Here is a 21,951-nt window from a genome sequence, read left to right on the forward strand (position 1 = left end):
AAAAGAAGAAATCACAATCAATTTTTATTACTTTTCATAAAATGATTTTATTAAATCAATTTTTATTTACACTAGTTTATTTTGTTCAGATATTCATACGTGTAAAAGTCAACTGTCGCATATCCTTGTCCACTTCTTTTAAAGCTGCGCTGAGGTCAAAAGAAGCAAGGCTAAAAAATACATACGGATACTCAATATTTAAAATTGAATAAATAAACACATTTATATAAGAATTACTTACGATCTCTCATCAATAAGATGAGGAGTTTTTAAAAATAGAAGTATGTGAAAAAAGTTCATATGTACCGCAAATAAATCTTGCATTTATTTCCTAAAAAAAAATCCACATAAGCCAATCAAAGATATACTAGTAGTTAAATGCCATTTTTGTAAAATTCACAGACAAATAGACCTCTTTATTCCGGTAAATGAATAATTTACTAAAAACTTTACCAAACGTATGTTGAATATCAACTTAACAATCAAGACAGGCGACCAACTTGCACAGCTTAAACATTTAATCACCTTTAGATTATTTTTCAACCACCTTTATATAAGGTAAATGACGAAGTTTAATCCTATGAAACGACTTGACGCTTTTAAGAAATGAAATTAAAGGAAAAAAAAAATAATACATACGTCGTTCACAGATGTAGCCCCACATTTGTTTGCAGTAATCATTAGACCATTGGTAATGTAAATCCTTCCTCATCGCTAGACAATGCTGTTTTCCTGTAAGTGTGTATATAGTATGCATATATACATGTAGAAATTAATGTATCTATCAGTATTTTAATAACTTTTTATTACTAATCAAACATTCACAAATATAGAACTTTATACAAAAAACTAACAATTTTAATCATAAGCATGCAAACAGCTAAAGAAAACACGTAAACCTGATATTTAAGTACTCGGATTATCCAGCGAAGTAAAGTAAAAAAAAAAACGTGAAACAAAAGTATTAGTACCTGGATTGTATGAACGAGTTATAAAAACGTAAAATATATAAGTACCCAGATTGTTGGGTTGTGTACGACACCAATCACTGTATCCAGTTTTAATGTTTTGTTCCGTTTGAACCCAGTACCATTTCTTGTCAGAACGAAATTGGTCGGTAGCACCCAGCCAAAAATAAAGGCTTGCTGAAAATTTAAATAAATACCCTCGAATTGTTATTGTGCGACGCTTGCTTTGTCGATATACATGTAACACTTTAATTCTCATTTAAAAAGAAAACTTAAATGAAACTGTATGGACAATATTCCTTTTATATTATATTTTACTTTTAAACGCAAATGTCCTCGATTCATTTGTCTTATATGTTTAGAACCAAGTAACTATGAAGTAATGATTTACATAATGAAATACTTTTTGGCGTTTCATGATAAAATTACAGCAGCGAGCATTATAAAAAAAAGAGGAGGCGTTGGTTGATTATGTATTTTTCTTCAATGATTGCATCTTTCAGTGACTGAATGAGAACTCGGTAAGAAACATTTAATTTGTTTATACTCCCATATATATTATATACCGGTAAATTATTCATAAATGGTGAGTTTTAGTACTTAAGTTATCAATACTGTTAATGTACACATTACTATGTACCTCTAAAACTAATTCTAACTTTGCGATGGAGTTCAAGTTTATCAGCTTTTGTTCGATCAAAAGTAAATTATCAAAGTTTTATAATAATAAAAAGTACGAAATATACATCAGTACTGTATGCAGGAAAATATTCGCCACCATTTTATTTCGCCCCATTTGCCCTCGTTGTTAGAGGGCGAATTTAAGACTAGACGAATTCTATACTGCAAATAATATTTTTGTTAACACAACTGCGTCTGGACGAATTCAAGACGGGACTATACCGTTTGCAATTATTAAAGGGCGAAAATAACATGGGGTGAAAATAACCCTATATACAGTAATTGACGTTTAACCGTTCTATACATGTACCAATTGTATACCAATTGAAGTGAAAGTCGACTTTTAATGAGCTAAACGATGAATGCTTATACTTATAAGAGGACAGGACTAGATATGGCAGATTTTTGGACCCAATCTGTATATATAAAAGTAAAAATCAATGTTCTGCAGAAATAGAAGATATCTTTTGTTGGTGTAAAAAAAATCAATACTTACCAAACTCATGATATAATCTTGACTTTATGAACATATTTTCTGACTTGGACTCAATGGCTACCAACCACCCACCAACCGAAGCACAGTTACTGTGGAATCATTAAATTTCGTGGGGGACAATTTTCGTGGATGACTTAAATTTTACAGGTTCGTTGGGACGTAATTTCGTGTATTCATATATATCTACAAAAGGGAATATTACTTTATTACCCTAATTCATCAATTCGTGAAGGATGTTATTTCGTGGATGAGAGGTACCCACGAATTCCACGAAAAATAAGCCACCACGAAATCTAATGATTTTACAGTATCCTGAACAAATATAGAATTGATAAAGAATTGCATATGATGAATGTTACTAACATAAAAAAAATCACACAAAACAAGTCAACTATGTTTTTAAAATATGATATTCAACTACACTTTTTAATATTAAAGCACCAAATTCATAAAAATAACTTTTTAATGTATATAATATATACATACTCTAAAAGGAATGCAAACTTTTTCAATAATGTACAACTGTATATTTTGAGAAATTTAAAGATGCTGTAAGTAAATGATCAATAGAACTACAAAAATATGTTGGGTTTTTTTTTGTTTTTTTTTTTTCAAATATCCTACCAATGAGTCTTTCCAGTTCAATTTGTTCTTTGAGAACAAGTAACAGGAAACGCCATGTTGCTCCCATCCGACAGGACAACAATGGGAGAGAGCCTCTATGTACAATGTATAAAACACATATCAAACACAAATTCCTTGGTTTGCCACAGTGTCATACACTGATGGATATTAATAAATAGAAACATACAGTTTAAAAAAAAAAATTGTTCTATTATTTGAAGACATGGGTGACTTTTATTCTAGGATTAAAAAAAATGAATACCTTGAATACAGACCCCGAATACCACGGCAAGAACCAAACTATTCCACATTTTGCTTTATCCTTAAAGGGTTCTATCAGTCATATTTATACTTATAAAATTTCATTAATCAATTTAACCTGTTACATGTACAATTATATGAATTAAATATACAGCTGTTTTCCCATGTTACGGAGAATGAGGATAATCATTACTTTGTTTTCAAAATTATATTGAACGCAAATTCTTATCTAAAGGTATCAAACTGTAAAAAAAAAACAATATCCGGTGACACCTGCATGTATTGTAATATAACAAATACATTTGAGTGTCTTTCCGGTAAAAATTATTGAAATGAATGGAGTAACAAGATATCTGTGAGCCAATGCTCACGAGTAATATTGTCATTTTGTCACGGTGTATTTTACCAAAAGACACTTCCTGTATTCAAATTCAAATTGATTCATCAACTTCCATTGAATACGGTTAGTTTGTCGGACAATTCTTGTCAACATATGAACCTGTTTTTTCTTTTTAAACATTTCATTACGGGTCATCAGAAGAGGAAGGGCGTTTGTTTTAATTGTTGCTGTGGTGTCTTCAACCAGACACCTTGACTTAAAAGTAACATGACTTACATGTATCATGAACATATTAATTTAAAAAAAAATGCTAAAAACATTAAAAAAAACATAAAAAGATACGGAGAGTTTATGGTATTGGTGTCCCGTATATACGTGTATTTTCAGATTTGAAAAAAAAAGGATCAAAGCAGAGCTCTGTATCTCACTTTTAACTGGCACTCAAATTTTGAAATGTCTTACTAAATAATTGCAAATATTAACAAGAGGCCCACGGGCCACATTGCTCACCTGGGCAACAAAAGGCATGATAAAATCAGCTTCTTAGAGTCATCAGAAGATTTTTTAAGATTTTCTCTATATATTCATATGTAAAAAGTCTACCCCAATTGTGGCCCCACTGAACCCCCGAGGGTCATGATTTTCACAACTTTAAATTTTTACTATCTGAGAATGCTTCCATAAAAGTTTCAGCTTTCCTGGCATAATGGTTTCTGGGAAGATTTACTCTATATATTCCTATTTTAAAATTCGTCCCCCCATGGTGGCGCCACCCTACCCCCCAGGTGTCATGATTTTCACAACTTTGAATCTGCACTACCTGAGGATGCTTCCACATAAGTTTCAGCTTTCCTGGCTGTTTAGTTTCTGAGAAGAAGATTTTTAAAGATTTACTCTATATATTCCTATGTAAAACTTCGACCCCCCATTGTGGCCCCACCCTACCCCCGGGGGTCATGATTTTCACAACTTTGAGTCTACACTACCTGAGGATGCTTCCACACAAGTTTCAGCTTTCCTGGCCAAATGGTTCTTGAGAAGAAGATTTTTAAAAGATTTGCTCTGTATATTCTTATGTATAAGACACCCCCCCCCCACTCTGACCCCATCCTACCCCCTGGGAGTCATGATTTTCACAACCTTGAATGTGCACTACCCGAGGATGCTTCAGCTTTCAAGATTCAGCTTTCCTGACTGATTTCTTTCTGAGAAGAAGATTTTTAAAAATTTACTCTATATATTCCTATGTAAAAAGTCGACCCCCCAATGTGGCCCAACCTACCCCCAAGGGTCATGATTTTCCCAACTTTGAATATACATTACTTGAGGGGGCTCCCACACAAGTTTCAGCTTTCCTGGTCTCATGGTACGTGAGAAGAAAATTTTTGAAAGGACAAGAGCGTACAATGCCTGACAAATCCCCCGTACCCAGGATTTTGAAATGACATATGAACATATATGAAAAACCTATATATTTGAAACTGTGCATCAGTATATGTACATGTATACTATAGCACTGCATCTTCTGACAAATACATGATATATAATAATACGTGCACTTTTGTTTTATTCGATGTTTTCTAAGCATTACAGCATGATCTCTTATTAATGCTAGCGCTATTTTTATCCGACATTATATGATTATGAACATAACGTAATTGTTGTCATTATATAAATTGTATTAGATATTTTTTTCATAATAATCCAATAAAAGAAACAAAACATGTTTTACTTAAAGGCAAATGAAGTAAAAATAAAACGCCGTCTATAGGATTCGAACACCTTCTCCATGGAGAATGATGTACTACGAGCCTCCGCTTATCCCATTGAGCTATGTTGACACATTAGAGTACGTTTTAAATCAACTCTTTGACAATTATTAATAAAGTAAAACGTTTCTGGTGAAAATTACAAATTTGACCCATTATGGGTCTAGACTCCATTTTAATAAATCAATAATAAAAATCAATATAAACTAATTCTTTAAATTACAGTACTTTTAGGGTGGAGTCAGGACCCATTCATACCTACTTTGGCAATTAAGAACAGTGAATGGTTCAGGCAAAGGTGATGTGCAGCTTAATTTGGAAACTTATGCCTGTCATGTTAATAGAATGAAATCACAATATTGACTTCCGTCGTGAAATTTATAATGAAAACAATGCATACAAGTCAAAAATTAATATTCTTACTTGAATTGAAATTCTCGTCCTCTTTGCTCCGAGTGCGGGATATACAACGCCTTGTACGCCCCTGTTCTTTCTTGAATATTTTCAATAACTCCTAATAATCTCCCTTTGCAAAAGGGTGTGGACCTTAATTTTCACAATTTTGAATCCCCTTAGGCTAAGGATGCTTTGTGCTAAGTTTGGTTGAAATTGGCCCAGTGGTTCTTAAGAAGATGAAAATGTGAAAAGTTTACATTCAGCCGGACAGACGGACGACATACAAAATGTAATCAGAATAGCTCACTTGGGCTTTCAGCTCAGGTGAGCTAAAAATGTGGGGGGAAATGACTAAAATCGTGACTATGCCCCTTTGAATGTGCGAAAATAGAACTGTATCAATGTTTTGTCCACCAATGACTTTTTCCATGGCAGGGTGTCCTTGGTAAATAGGTAAAATAAAATCATTTGGGGAATTATCCACGATTTTTTAGACCCATAAAATTCATTTTAGTTGGCAACCTTAGTTACAGTATCCTTTATTTTCAAATAAATTAAACCAAAATGGATATGCCATGGCACAATATGCATACAAAGAAATTAAATAGATGGAACACAGCTCATTTGCATATCACGTGACATTTTTATCACTAAAATTTCACCAGCGAATCAAAAATTTAGTGGTCTGGTATGAAAGAGTTTGAAAGTACAGCTAATTATACTTGTTTTAAATAAATGAAGAAAAATATGCCCAGTACTGAGAACACGCTTTATAAAATGCATATCACGTGACACATTTGGTACACACGATCAATGTGAAAGTTTTAAGCGAGTTCACACCAGGTAACCATAATGGGGTGTGTCAAATAGATTTTTTGACAATTAAAACAGATAAGGGTAATATGGTATATCGTTCTCCTTTCAAATTTAGAATAATAAGTTATAAGTGATCAAGTATTAATACTATTACTAATCAAATACCATGGTGAATAGCTAAAAAAAAAGATGTACCAAATTTATTTGAAGTGCTTTCAAATGTGGGGCGGAACTAAGGGTCTACGTAGATTATATGCAAACAGTGTACCCCTACATATATAAAGGAGGATATATTCTATCGTATCGTTTTAATTGAACACCTGTTTTCGATCCGGGCAAATACATCAAAATTAGCATTATCCTATAAGAATATATAAAAAAATTAAGCAGAAATTCCGAAACTATATTTTTTATTACACATTAACCGTCTTTTCAAATTGAAAATCTGAAATGTGGGTTTCGAATTCATACTGTGCAGATCAGTAGCAGCCGATTAAACCTTAAGAGTAAGACACCAAATCAATAGCAAAAACAAAATGTAACATAAAACAGTCACAATTGTACTATCAAAGTTTCGAATTTGATTCAGATTACATGTAATATTCAACGGATGTCTGACAATGACATCGAAACAGGTTGATCTAATCATGCAAAAAAATACATTAGCTAGAAATAATATGAAACTAAATTAATGAGAGAGAGAGAGAGAGAGAGAGAGAGAGAGAGAGAGAGAGAGAGAAAGAGAGACAGAGACAGAGACAGAGACAGAGAGAGAGAGAGAGATACTTTACACGGGGGTTGTAATAATTTAAGTCATTTACATTGGGTCAGACGACACATTCCTCGAAAAATGATCATTATTTAAAAAAAACATGTTTATTCCAGCAATTCAAGTGTTTTTAAGAAGACTATATATAGGAAACTGCAAATTCTAGTATCTTGAGCAAACGCCTTTTTTGCGAATTATTTTGCAAGAAAGCTTGTCAAAGTAGTAATAAATCAATAACAAATTCATGGAAAAAATTTATTCCGCGGTGTTAATTAGCCAAAAATACATGGCCAAAGTTCAAAACAGATCCAGGGGCAACATCGCTCACCCGAAGAACAAAAGCTGATCAAATCAGCATTACAGTGTCAAATTTAAAATATGTTGACAATTAAGTACAGTAGATAATTAAATCTGTAAATTTCTAGCAACCTATTTTTATGGTACATGTAAGCACCAAGCCCCCTTTGTTTTAGCATTTATGAAAACATTTTTCTCTGTACCTTTGCATTAGTAGTGATCTTAAAACGAACCCTTTGTGGCCCCACTTTTCTCCAGGGAACCCTGGCTTGATAAAACTTTAATCTACACAAGTTTCACCATATATGGCTAAATATTTTTCCACAAGATTTTTCATATCAACATAAGGATGCCTCTAAAAAAGTTTGACATTTTCTGGCTAATTGGTTTTTATCGAAGAAGATTTTCTTGAAAATTATCTCTAAATATTCAAATGAAAAGCTTCATCCCTCAGGTGTGGCCCCACTCCACCCCCGAGAACCATGATTTGAACAAACATGAAACTGAGGTCGCTTCCAAACAGAGAGCTTTTCATGGTCTGACTCAAATGGTTTTTGAGAAGAAGATTTTTGAAAAATACCAACAAATTTTCAATAATTCTAAAATATCTCCCCTTTTCAGAGAATGTGATTTTTCATTTGAACATAAATAAATCCCTTTCATGCAGTAATGCTTTGTGCTAAGTTTGGTTGAAATCCACCCAGTGGTTCTGGAGAAGAAGATAAAAATGTTAATAGTTTACCACAATGACGATGGCAAACAACATACAAATCTTGATCAGGAAAGCTCACCTTCAAAAATGGCCAAAATTTTCCAAAACATCATGGAAATAGGTTTTTCTTAAATAGTATGCTTATTTTTTATGTCCAATATCAACAAAGTTTCATGATGTTTTCTGACAGATGGACTGACTAAGTGACTGATGGACATGTCAAAATCATTATACCCCCCCCCCCCATCTCACAACTTGTTGCTTGGAGTGTCACTTCATGTTACACCACTGGAGTCCTTTTAATGACTCATCAGGTCATAGCTTTCACAAACCAACACCTACCATTTATCATAAGCTTCAATTTTCTATGTTTTATGACAAAATGCTCTGTTGTACAATTGCATTAAAAAGATGTGTATTGTTTTATTATCAACATATCATTTATAACTTTATAAGCTTGAGAAGCCAGCAGTATTTCTATGAATTCTTTGTTCTTCTGAAACTGGCACAAATAAAATTGATGAGAACAATTAAAACATGATAAATCTTTTAAAATAGGTAAGCTGAAAACAAAAAACAGAAAAAAAACAACATTGCCATTATTTTCTATCATTTAAATTTGTACACACAAGTGAACATTATATATGTATAATATACAAATGTATGCCTTAACAGTATAGAGGTCATAAAAGGTGTCAAGTAGTTATACTAGGAAACTTTATACATTGTACCTCCTCATCTAGATCAACACTAACTCCCTTATTGATGAGTTTTCTACATTTCTGAGGAGAATTGAATATTAATTTGCGAGAAATATGTTTAGTCTTTTGAAACAAATGCTTGCTTCTTAATATGTTGTGAAAATTACCACTACCAGCTAAAACATGTTCTGCTGTTTGGCTTAAACCAGGAACAAAGTCTACATAATTTAGCACCATCCACATCTGAAGAACAGCTGACATATTGAACTTCAAATCGCTGTCATCCCACCATGAACAACATTGGTGACTACTGCTAAGCAAAATGTCATTCATGTAATCGTACATCACTATGTAATACTTAGAAGGAGTCAGTACCAAAGATGGAATTAAAGTTGACACAGGTTGAATACAACTATCATTCATAGCATTCCCTCGATGAAATGCAACGGTAATGGCTTGGCTAAAGATCTGTTCAGCACACTTGTCAAAATGCATGTCTTCAGATTCAAAGTCAAACTTTTCTGTTGAGTTTTCATTGTTCTGCTTAACATTACTTTCTTGACCAACACCATCATCATCCTCATTTGGGAATTCTTCATAAACCATAATGGGTATGTAGTCTGGTGGGTCCTCTGGGATCAAAACTATGCCTGGGTGTCCATACCACAGCTCCCCATGTCCTACAATGGAATTAAAAGAAAGCTTATTGAAAACTTCCAACAATAAAAAAAAAACCAGTTCTTTTTTCATATCAAAATGTATAAAAAGTAGGAATTAAATTGAAGCTTAATATGTACCCAGTAACAGATTGACAGGACAGAAAACAGAAATCAATTAATCGATCATTCAATCTTCAGTGACATTTAAGCAACCATAGACAATTTGAAATCATTTAATCTTTCCAATAGTCATGACATTTTGGCCAGTAACCAAATGGTTGCTTGTTCAAATCCTTTGAGGACACTTGATGAACACTGTATGTTGTGTCCATATACATGACACATTCTCTGAATTGCCTCAGTCCATCCAGCATTAAGGAAGCTGGGTAGTCAACAAATTAACCATCAGATCTGACTTTAACTTTGACATATGTCATTTTTTGAACATAAAATAACACTTTGTAATTAATACATGTACCTCACTACACCTATACTTATACTTTTTAAAACACTATGTCACAAAATGGCGATTTAAATGTTTTGTTAAACTGTTTATAAAATATTGTTCATTTTGGCTGTATATCGTCGTAGGTCAGTGGGGAAAATATTGGGTTTCTAAACCGCAGATCATGAGTTTGAATCCGCCTGGAGCTTTTGTTGAATGTTAACTGATTAAATTTTTGTAAATGTAATTTTTCATCCAAAATTGCACATTTTTTGCCTATTAGACTTAAAGCTGCTTGGTCCGATTTTATATCAATTTTATGCATGCTTTTAAACGATGGCTATGCTTAGCATATGTATAATAATATACATTGCAGTAGTTTTTCCAGTCAATTATGCCAAATTTCAATGAAGAAAAATACGTACAAAATTTCCTAACAAAACAAATGACATTAAAAGGTACCGCGTTATTTCGCCTCATGTTAAATTTCACCCATGACGACAAGACGGGTATGATTGTATTACGACTTCGATATCGCTTTAAAAAAAGGTCGAAATGATAAGACAAATTACAAATAAACATGTGTACGTTTTGTTTACTTATATTTCTGAAGTCTGCTTTCTTTACAATTGATGCATAGCATGCGGGTTGATTAACCCCAATCATTCGGGGGACAAAACCAAGCGGTTTCCTTTTCTAAACATTCCCGTGATGCATTTTGGTTTGTTTTTTCGTTTGCCCAAAAACAAATTATTTTTATTTACTTTGTATATTTCTAACTTTGAAAGGAGACTGATTCTGCTGGTGTAAATAGGAGAAAGTCCATATTTTTCATAGATATATGATTTGTATGGAAAAAATTTTGATACTGTAATAACAAAAAATCGGACCAAGCAGCTTTAAATACTTCTTATCCATTATAATGACATCTATAATGATCATTAAGTAATCTGCTGACTTGAGCAAATATTTCTTGGTGTGCATAGTGAGACACCTTAAAGGAAAATTCCCAATATTTGAGTTTTAAAATCTAATCATTTTCCTATATCTTTATACAGAACTCTTCTTTGTAAGAAGATTAAAACAGTCTACAAATAGCCACAACCATTGAGCCCTCTTAAATCTCCTGCTGGAAATTGACTAATGATGGACTGTTGTCCCATTCAAGGAGATAGCACTCTGGGTCGATGACCCTCACCTGCTATGCTGCACAGAAACTTGATACTTGAAACTCTGGCCCCTGTGAGCTTCATAAATTGGAAATGGTTTAACTGTTTTAAGATCTCCCATGTATCCTTAAGCTTAAGGTTATCTCACATAATATTATTCAAATGTTACAAACTTAACTTACCTAAACCTGTCTCTCCATATGGAATATGTTCCATACACTGGATTGGATTTAGACATGGACATTGTGATGGTTGCTTGTGGTAAATATTGCTGATCAGATATTTATTCCCATACACTAAGCATGACAACAGATGTTTGCTCAACAGTGCTGCTATTTCTCCTTCCCTTTTACCATCAAATGCATTTCTCTGTGAGCTTTTCAAGCTACTTTCATGGAATGCTGAAAGTAAACAGGATACATTTATAAGAAAAACAGTGACCACAAAATATCTGATGTCTGAAGATAGAGGCCATAGTATATTTAAGGTGGTATGGGACATCTGTCAATATTAATGTGGATTAAAGTACTATATAATTGAAAAATTTTCACTGTTTTAGAATTTTCAAATTTTACAATATTTCACCAAAAAATAGCTTTTAAAAATATTTGAAAAGGTAAAAATTGTAAAAACCCCAGCGGGATTCGAACTCATGACTTACAGGTTCGTAGGAAACCCTCTAACCCACTGCGTTACAGAGTTTGGTGACCATTTTTGGATAGAAACTACTTATATAATTACACTTTATTTTATTGTTTATTTTGATAAACAATACGTCACAACATGGAAGTGTCCCATACCACCTTAACTGTTGGGGCAGTGAAAATAAAAAACAACAAAGTTCGATGGAACTGAAAACATTTTCTAGAGGCACAACTAAAACAGTTTTTTTCATATATCATTTTTTACTGTCATCTATCTTGCAAAAATGTGTTCAAAAGAATTAAAATCCAGACTCACACAACACATCTAAGTATATGGGTCAGGACTGTTATAATATCCGGCAAATACATATTTTTAAAACAGAGTTGTTATTTTACATGGTTAAAGAGAGGTATATCCTCTGTAACTTGCACATTTTAATTAGGTCTTTCTTAAGGTTGAATGATCCTGTGATAAGAGAGATAACTTCAATACGAAATTATAATCTCTTTTTGTTTCTCTTCATTCACTATTATTACGGATATGTAGCATCAAGGGGGCGGTGCTTGGTCCCAATTTGTTTTGGAAAGCGACATTTAAATTCAGATACAGAAAAATGACTTCTTAACGAACTGATCCCCCACTTTTGGCAGGGCATAAACAATTATATAAAACTTTTAGAATTACAGGAAAATTAGACACATAGTTCAAATTTTGAAAAATGAGGTAAGAACTGCCTCCCTCCACATGGATTGGGATTTTTTTTTCAAATGTAACTTCTTTCAATGTACTCATACAGTACAGTATATGAACAATACATGTTTGATGTTTTAGGCCTCAGAATTATTGGATGGAAAATTTTCATTTCTCTCTTTGTAGTTAGTTCACAGGGGTAAATGTACTGTAATTGTTACTGGAGGAAAAAAAACCCATGACTGAGACTATTGCAAACTGTAGGCTTACATGTAGTTTACATAATTTTAAATCATTAACATATTTTAAATGTGTAAAACGGAATAAGGGTTTTCTATTATGAGAGAGCAGATATGGAAAAAATAATAATACATATACGAGGGTCAATAAAAAAAATACAAAGACAAAGTGGCTGTTTATCATATATTTTTCATGAAAGTCATGCATAACAGATTAATCTGTGCACCAACACTTATGTTATTGATATGCAAAGTTTTAGTCCATTTTAAGAATCGGTATTTTTGTTACCACTTTTTAAAAAGATCATGTTTTGCCATCATGGTAACTTTCAAAACAGATTAAACACGCACAGATTATAGATATACCCATCTTTATATCACGCTTAGTCTCTTGTGTCTTTCTTCTTGCAATTTAAAATGTCACTGAACCACTTAACATCTTATTTGAACACATTTGTTCGAGACTCATAAATTAATTCTTCAAAGTTTTCATTTTCTAACCGTGTATCTCTTAGTTTACAGTAAGGGTAACCCTGAACATTGGTTGACGTTACTTTTTTTTAACAAATATTTACAGATATTCTACTCTCTTTCGGAACTGTTTTATATTCAAAATATGATTACCGGTACAACCATCCCCACAAAATTTATTACAGTTAAACACAAACATGCAAATAATTGTTGACTTATTTTTTGGCACTATTTAGTATTTTCACAGTTTGTATCGGCTTTTTCCTGAGTTAAATCAATTTTGTTTGTACTTCTCGTTGCGCTGGGACATCAGACGACATCGATGTTTTTAGTCAATTCTAAAGAGGACTATCTGTCTTAAGTTACTAATATCTGTTCGACAAAACAATATATCCCGTCATTATTTGGAACACAGAATACCATGACTATATATTTAATTTGAGGTTTCAATATTATTTGGTTTTAAGCCCAATTTATAGAGATATTACTTTCAACATTATATGGTTTATTGTTGACATGACACAAATTTTGACTGTGCGCCGTGACCTCATTTTTGCAGGATTTGATTCTAAATAATTCTTAGAAATAAAGAATTTTTTTTCCTTCCTAATTGTTTGAAACCATTGCTTAATTATGTCTACCAAATTTAGTAACGATATGACGTTAAGTAGCATAGCTATGGCAAAAGTCTTCGTATTTTTTTATTGACCCTCGTATAATAAATAAATCATTTTAGTTTGGTCAAGACTAGCTTGATATCCCTGAATATCATCTGATTGAAATCTGCTGTTCTGATCTGCTACTCCTCTCTAACATCTGAAACAACCTGATTAGAGATTCTGGTTTACATTTATCATAGCATTTTTTAAGACATATGTATCCATTTTACAATTATTTCATCCAGCCCAATTTCAAACAAAAATCATTCTTTCCTTAAGAAATTTAGAAACTATGACAAAGTATCATTTACTGATTGTATATATCATTGAATCAGTATTTTTAGGCAAAGAAAGATAACTCTTGCTGATTTAAGCAATTTTTGTTACAAAATTTATGTGATACAACAAAGTGCTGTTCTGAACAAAAGTGCACTACTTCATTATGTTTTCTAATATGAATTGACAATGTACATATAACTATACATTGTTTTCACATATATTTCATATTTTAATTGTATGCAGTGATATTAAAAAATTTGCTTTTTCTATTCTTTGTGTCTAGACTAGCTAGGCTAATTTTCATAATGTCAATTAGTATTCTCAGTTTTTGAAAAAATCCATACAGTAGTCTGTCCCAAGATATTTAAGCCAAACATTTTCTTTAATTGTTCTATATTTATAAATACCTCTGGGTTCAAATGGTGTTCATTCAAGAGAATAAAAAATCCAAAGATTTCCCCTTTGAAACACCCCCTCTAGCTTGTTAGGTTTCAATACACATCTAAAAATTAAAAGTCAACAGGATTTTTTATGAAGGGACCCAGATGATAATGTTAAAAAATTGTGCAACGTATTCCGAAATACTTCTGAATAGAGAAAAGATGTAAACATTCCCCTGTATAAAATCTGTATTCGTTTCTGTGAATTCTTTCAAGTGAAAAACGATCTAGTCGACTGTCCTCCAGTCTGTCAGTAGACTAAGCAACATTGCGCTGAATTCAAATCTAACACATTTGGCATTTTAAGAAATAATTATTTTTATCCTGTTCTATTTTACTTTGCTCTATTTGATTATTTTTGATAATTCAGTTAAATTCAAATCACTTAATCAATAAATTGTGTAAAACCTGCCTTCGAGTTATAGCTTTATGCATATCTGACTTAGAAGTCAATTTAAGACTATGGTCTTTAGGCTGACCCCCTGTCTTTTGGGTTGGGCCTATACGAGTTAGTCCCCCTTATCCTATGGTGCCCTTCCCCCTTGGTGACAGATGCTTATAAAAAAAAATTGCAATATGTGAATTTAGAATTTCTGGACCCCAATCCTCCCACAATGTAAATTTGAACTTTTTATTAAATTCTGGGTCTGGACCCCCATCCCTCCCCTCTTCTTATTATTAAGTTACTGAAAATATGCCTTGAGCTACATGTATCTGGAGCCGGTTTTCAAACCAGTCTGACCATCACATTCCTCCCCCCCCCTTTAAACGATCATCGCCCTCGCTGATCAACACACCTGGCATGAGTTACTAGTAACCTATCAGCTACAGAGTTTGGCATGGCATCAAATAGTAACAGGATGTGAGAAACAACAACAAACTAAACTGGGATTTTAACAAAGGTCCCCATAATCTCTAGTCTGGTGCTCAACCAACTGGGCTGTCTGGCGCCGGCGTTTGAACCCACAATAACATTAAAACAGTATACTGGCATGCGACCATTTCTTGCCAAGTATCATTTCTGGCCAGTGCATTATTACATCATTTTTCGTGTATTATTTTACGTATCAATAAATTGACATAACAATGCGCTGGCAAGAAATGGTCCTTGGCGAGAATTGGTCGTTTACCAGTACAGTACACAGGTTGTAATCCTGAGTTCAATTAATTTTCACTTACCAAGCTTTTCCAGAAAAATTCTCAGAGCAGTTAGTGCATGGAAATGGTCTCTATCATCATTAGAAACACCGTCCAAGTGAAAGTTGTCAAAGAGACCAACATCATTTTTCAGATATTGCTGCAAACAGTCAAATCCTCTTTTGAAAACACTAGAAAATTGCACATGAAATAGAGCATTTTCATTTGGACCCACATAGTCTTCATAATCTACAAATGTGTTGGTAAAACTTCTTCCAAAACCACAATTCGAAATTCGCTGAGGAAATACTTTTAAATCCGTGTAATTTTCTAAAGATGACTGCAAAGTTTTCTTTAAATCCACGTGCACATGTCTGAATGATGGATGGTTTGGTTGTAAACATTGGGCCGATCTCAACAATCTTCTTACCGAAAACATGATTGACTACTTACAATACTGAATCGAAAGGCTTTGCATCATTAATTCCAGCAAACATCATTATCTATATGCACTTTAAATCCAATTGTCGGCCTTGCAAATTAAATTACAACAGTTTTAAACAAAGACGAAGTTGAGAGACAGTTTGTTATTTCGATTCCGAGTTGTCGTTCCTTGCACGATTGAATGTCAAATCGACATAAAGTTAATCGACACCCGGTCAAAGCGTCACTTCATTCAGCAGTTCAGTATCGGCATACACGTAGTGCTTTATTGCGAACTTTTTCATGATTCTTTTTTCGATCTTTCTTTTTTTCGAATTTTTATATAAAAATTTCTTCTTTTTTTTTTAAATGACATCCATTATTGTTTCAGTTTCATATAGTACTCTGATTTTAAATATTAAGCAAGGCTTGAAACTAATTCATATGCATGCTTACATATCATAATCATTTAAATGATAATTAATCCCAAGCAGGAAGCATCGCTTTTTTAAAGGGGGAAGGGAGGGGGAGCGGGGGCAGACCTCATGGTGTCCTCGTTATCCTGTGCACCGACCTTAGAGTCTGTCACGTTTTCCTTGTGTATAGTCTGGGTTTCTTGTGTTTGCAGGGTTTCGGTATAAATCCAAGATGGTATTTAAACGACAGAGAAGGTTGAATATATAAAAGCTGTAACAAGAGAAGTGAGAAAATTATCTAGACAGCAAATTGAGTTATGCCCCTTGCATATAATAATATTTGCATTTTAATCGAATGAAACAACGGATAGTATATACACGCCATGGCATTAAATGCAATTTGAAAAGATGTTGACAAGCGAAAATCGGAACATAGTTAACGGTGCTATTAAATAGGAATGAAGAAAGCTAGGAATGTTTTTATTTATAGCTACCTTATATTGTTTAAAGGGAGGTTGGCCTGTACTGTGAGTAAAAAAGTCACCGAATGACGCCGATATATGAGGGCAATGATGCCATACAGCCAGGTAGGCCTATCGTCGTCGTGAATATTGCGGACAAAAGTAATTGAAAAACATACAGCTTATTGAACATATAAAAGCAATAACTATAAGTAAATATGTATACATTAACGGGAAAGACAACCTCTACATTCGCCATGTTTACTATACCGGGAATTCCAGAGTATTGTAAACGCGAACCTTGACGAGTAAGTAAAGAAAGTGGGCGCTTAAGATGTAGATTCGGCAGGAATCTGGGCGCACAAGAAGGGTGAAAATTTTATTGATTAATTTTGCACATTTTTCGAATTATTACCGTTATTTGGTTTCTGTTGGACGTAGAATGGGTAAAAAATGTTTGAAATACAAAAGGCTTTGTCATAATATGGGGCTAAATATAGCAACACGGCGGAATTGATGCAAAATCGTACTTATTTACAGCTGTTTTTAAATGATTCTGATGTCTGTGGGTCTTCTCTCCACAAATTTAAAACTTGTAAAGATGACATATTTCAACAATAAAAACGTCGCTTTTTAAAAAACGATGGAGAGATGACCCAGAGATGAAGAATTATATACTTTTTAAAAATATTTTTGGAGGATAATAAAACAAAGTCCAGAGATATGACAATATTGTCTCCAACACTTACTTTATACCCAATTTCAAAGTCTCGCATGGCTCACTGGTTTCGTTCTGGATTTTGAAGACATTCACGCAGTGTTTTGGGTTCAAATCCTGCTCGAGACTCAAATTATTATTGTTTTCCTTTCCTTTTTAAATGTATGTTGGTATAACATTATGTTGAATTATACTATAATACCGGTATATTTTAATAAGTCGTTATTGATTTCTGCCATATGAACACTATTTTCTGTTCTTATTACTAGTTTATTATGATATACAGTATAATTCAATTAAAATATATATGCATGTGTATTAAATAAAATAAAATAAAGTTTTATCGGTTTACCCCTCATTTCCCTTTTCAGAAAGCTTGTGAGTTTTATTCAATAGCCAAAATAGACTTGTACATAAACTCTCAACATAATATAGTTTGAGTAATCAATTTTTGTTCAAACTTGTACATAGCATTTCGAGGATACTGTATAGACATTTAAACTCCAATTGGTTCGTGTCGATGGTTCCTGCAAAATCACTTTCTTGTGCGCCCAGATTCTTTATGTTCCGTCCCATGCTGTGAAGTATATATTTTATTTAAAGTGATCTGGTTAGACTATCGTTGAGGGGGCATTGTGCTCGAGCACTTCTGTCTCGCCTTGTTAAATGCACCGAATGTTTCACCCCAAAAAAAAAAAAATATGCTACACATGTTTTTTTACAAGCGCCTGTTTTAACGCTGCGATTGGATCAGCTACTCGCAGCTGCAGCAAATCTTGCCACCGAGTTTTCGTAATGAAATCTGCCAAGGGTGTATGGGGAGCGGAGTGATAATGTTTGTACTCTATAATGAAACTAAATGAAATGTATATATGAGACTCCTCTTGACAGCTAGGTTTGTGTATGGGCTTTGGTACAAAAATGAGATTTAAGGTCTAATTCCCTCTTGTCCCTTTAGAATTCTCAGGAGGAAGATTTTGTATGGGGATGGGAGCTGTTTGAAATAAAACATGAATACTAGCCTCGTATAAATGTATACACATACACACACAACTAAAAGGTATCTTCAAAGTAAACATTTACCGGATTATTATTTTTAATCAGCGTTTGGCACCTATTCAATATCAGACCTTGTACCATATATTGTTTAACCAGAACCACGGTCCTTTCTAAATGATTTAAGGTAAGGAGGGTATGGTCATTAGCTTATTTTGTTTTACTCTAGAATGAAATTCAATTAAATGCATATATGAAATTTCTCGACAGGTGTGTGTATAGGCTATGTTAATTAAGTAAACGGTAACGTCGGTTTGGATTTTATTTTTAGATGAAATTAATTCTGCTGCTACCTATCCACATTGGCCCATTCAACCATAATGTTTCAAAGGAAGCACGTATATCTGCAACAGATATTTAGGTAAAATGAGAGGCGTTTTTAGCATTGGAACATTTTTTTAATGACTCACAACTGCAGCAGCTTTTGCGTACAGATTGAGTTACGTGTGTTTGGGCGTTATGAAAATTGGTACATACACACCGCCGCAGTTATTAGACTATATCTATAAAAAAATAATGATTTAATGCCTACATTTATATTTTTACTTTCTTGCTTTGTTTAGAAATGTGATTTATACCTTACAATTTCTATTTTATCCGTAATGTATATTCATGTTGATGGAAAGTTTTGTTCTACAAACAATATATTATTACGTTATTTGATTGAAAAAATGTTACCATTTATGTAATTTTTAGATGGAGGCTCTATGAACCTCCTCTATTGCTACCGGTCAGATTGCATGTGACGTCGTAAACATGGTAAAAGTGAGATTCTCCAACATACATTTTAAAGCAAAATCAGGTTTCAAATATTTATTACACATGTAGTCAAATATTAACTTTATAGCAACATAGAATGCTGATTTGAGAGCAAAGTTAAAAGTTATTTGTGGGCGCTCGTGGAAATGATTTCCTAATCATAGGATAGTTTTCTTACAAATCGTAGGCAACTTCAGGGCACGTTCGTAAAAAAAAAATCCAACAAGATTCTATGCAGAAAGACATAATCAGGATAATCATTTTGGGGCGCTCGTGAAAACGATCCCGATTTAAGTACAATATTGGAAAATCCAATTTTGGGGCGCTCGGGCAAATTAAGGTGTAATGATACAAGATTATATGCAGAAAGACATAATCAAGAAAATTATTTTGGGGCGCTCGTGAAAACGATCCTGATTTTAGTACAATATTAGAAAATCCAATTTGGGGCGCTCGTGCAAATTTTCCAAGACGTAAGGTATAATGATAATTTTACTTTGGGGTGCTCTTGAATACATTTGGGGCGCTCGTGAAACGTAATTGGGGCGCTCCAAAAAAAAATTGGGGCGCTCGTGCATGGGGCGCTTTGGCTTTGGGGCGATACGACAGTAACCCAAATAATTACACATTTAAGAAAAATGTTTGACAAAATAGCTTAATGAAGCTACTCTGAATAGCTAAAGAAAGCTATTTAGCTTATTCAAACTATATAGCTAAATCTGGAGATTGTACTGGACCTGTGCATTATTACATCATTTTTTGTGTATAATTTTACGTGTCAATAAATTGACATAACAATGCGCTGGCAAGAAATGGTCCTTGGCGAGAATTGGTCGTTTACCAGTACAGTGCACAGGTTGTAATCCTGAGTTCAATTAATTTTCACTTACCAAGCTTTTCTAGAAAAATTCTCAGAGCAGTTAATGCATGGAAATGGTCTCTATCATCATTAGAAACACCGTCCAAGTGAAAGCTGTCAAAGAGACCAACATCATTTTTCAGATATTGCTGCAAACAGTCAAATCCTCTTTTGAAAACACTAGAAAATTGCACATGAAATAGAACATTTTCATTTGGACCCACATAATCTTCATAATCTACAAATGTGTTGGTAAAACTTCTTCCAAAACCACAATTCGAAATTCGCTGAGGAAATAGTTTTAAATCCGTGTAATTTTCTAAAGATGACTGCAACGTTTTCTTTAAATCCACGTGCACATGTCTAAATGATGGATGGTTTGGTTGTAAACATTGGGCCGATCTCAACAATCTTCTTACCGAAAACATGATTGTCTACTTACAATACTGAATCGAAAGGCTTTGCAGTAATTCCATCGAACATCATTATCTATATAAACTTTTTATACAATTCCCCAACGTGCAAAGTCAATTACAACAATTTTTAACGAAGACGAAATCCGTCAAGTTAGAGTTTGCGATTTCGATTCCGAGTTGTCGTTCCTTGCACGATTGAATGTCAAATCGACATAAAGTTAATCGACACCCGGTCAAAGCGTCACTTCATTCAGCAGTTCAGTATCGGCATACACGTAGTGCTTTATTGCGAACTTTTTCATGATTCTTTTTTCGATCTTTCTTTTTTTCGAATTTTTATATAAAAATTTCTTCTTTTTTTTTATATGACATCCTTTATTGTTTCAGTTTCATATAGTACTCTGATTTTAAATAATAAGCAAGGCTTGAAACTAGTTCATATGCATGCTTACATATCATAATCATTTAAATGATAATTAATCCCAAGCAGGAAGCATCGCTTTTTTAAAAAGGGGGGGGGGGCGGGGGCAGACCTCATGGTGTCCTCGTTATCCTGTGCACCGACCTTAGAGTCTGTCACGTTTTCCTTGTGTATAGTCTGGGTTTTTTTTTTGTTTGCAGGGTTTCGGTATAAATCCAAGATGGTATTTAAACGACAGAGAAGGTTGAATATATAAAAGCTGTAACAAGAGAAGTGAGAAAATTATCTAGACAGCAAATTGAGTTAGCTAGGCCCCTTGCATATAATAATATTTGCATTTTAATCGAATGAAACAACGGATAGTATATACACGCCATGGCATTAAATGCAATTTGAAAAGATGTTGACAAGCGAAAATCGGAACATAGTTAACGGTGCTATTAAATAGGAATGAAGAAAGCTAGGAATGTTTTTATTTATAGCTACCTTATATTGTTTAAAGGGAGGTTGGCCTGTACTGTGAGTAAAAAAGTCACCGAATGACGCCGATATATGAGGGCAATGATGCCATACAGCCAGGTAGGCCTATCGTCGTCGTGAATATTGCGGACAAAAGTAATTGAAAAACATACAGCTTATTGAACATATAAAAGCAATAACTATAAGTAAAGATGTATACATTAACAGGAAAGACAACCTCTACATTCGCCATGTTTACTATACCGGGAATCCCAGAGTATTGTAAACGCGAACCTTGAC

At 33.5% G+C, this 21,951-nt stretch overlaps 1 protein-coding gene and 1 long non-coding RNA gene across 3 annotated transcripts; both read right to left on the reverse strand.

Moving 5' to 3' along the window:
- Positions 1–662: 662 nt before the first annotated feature.
- On the reverse strand, positions 663–2,441 carry LOC128170408 (uncharacterized). Its single transcript, XR_008241828.1, has 3 exons — positions 2,146–2,441; positions 1,017–1,145; positions 663–732 (listed from the first exon to the last, which is right to left on the reverse strand). It is a non-coding gene; the product is annotated as an uncharacterized LOC128170408 (long non-coding RNA).
- A 6,095-nt stretch (positions 2,442–8,536) lies between these two features.
- LOC128170404 (uncharacterized) lies at positions 8,537–20,946 on the reverse strand. 2 transcript variants are annotated; one of them, XM_052836179.1, is made up of 3 exons: positions 20,387–20,946; positions 11,286–11,504; positions 8,537–9,510 (listed from the first exon to the last, which is right to left on the reverse strand). In XM_052836179.1, the coding sequence occupies exons 1-3, from the start codon at positions 20,781–20,783 to the stop codon at positions 8,825–8,827; spliced, it is 1,302 nt and encodes a 433-aa protein (XP_052692139.1). In that variant the 5' UTR covers positions 20,784–20,946; the 3' UTR covers positions 8,537–8,824. The 2 variants fall into 2 exon arrangements, with proteins under 2 accessions (XP_052692139.1, XP_052692138.1); XM_052836178.1 differs by lacking the exon at positions 20,387–20,946 and adding an exon at positions 15,706–16,314.
- Between the last annotated feature and the right edge of the window lie 1,005 nt (positions 20,947–21,951).

The sequence above is a fragment of the Crassostrea angulata genome, chromosome 2 (assembly GCF_025612915.1).
Source record: "Crassostrea angulata isolate pt1a10 chromosome 2, ASM2561291v2, whole genome shotgun sequence".
Taxonomy (NCBI): domain Eukaryota; kingdom Metazoa; phylum Mollusca; class Bivalvia; order Ostreida; family Ostreidae; genus Magallana; species Magallana angulata.

Coding starts and splice junctions, on each gene's coding strand:
- LOC128170404 (XM_052836179.1), bottom strand. CDS start 20,783: ATGTTTTCGGTAAGAAGATTGTTGAGATCGGCCCAATGTTTACAACCA. Junction 11,505..20,386: donor AATTTTTCTAGAAAAGCTTG/GTAAGTGAAAAT, acceptor GTTTACTTTCAG/CATTCCATGAAAGTAGCTTG. Junction 9,511..11,285: donor ATATGGAGAGACAGGTTTAG/GTAAGTTAAGTT, acceptor ATTCCATTGTAG/GACATGGGGAGCTGTGGTAT.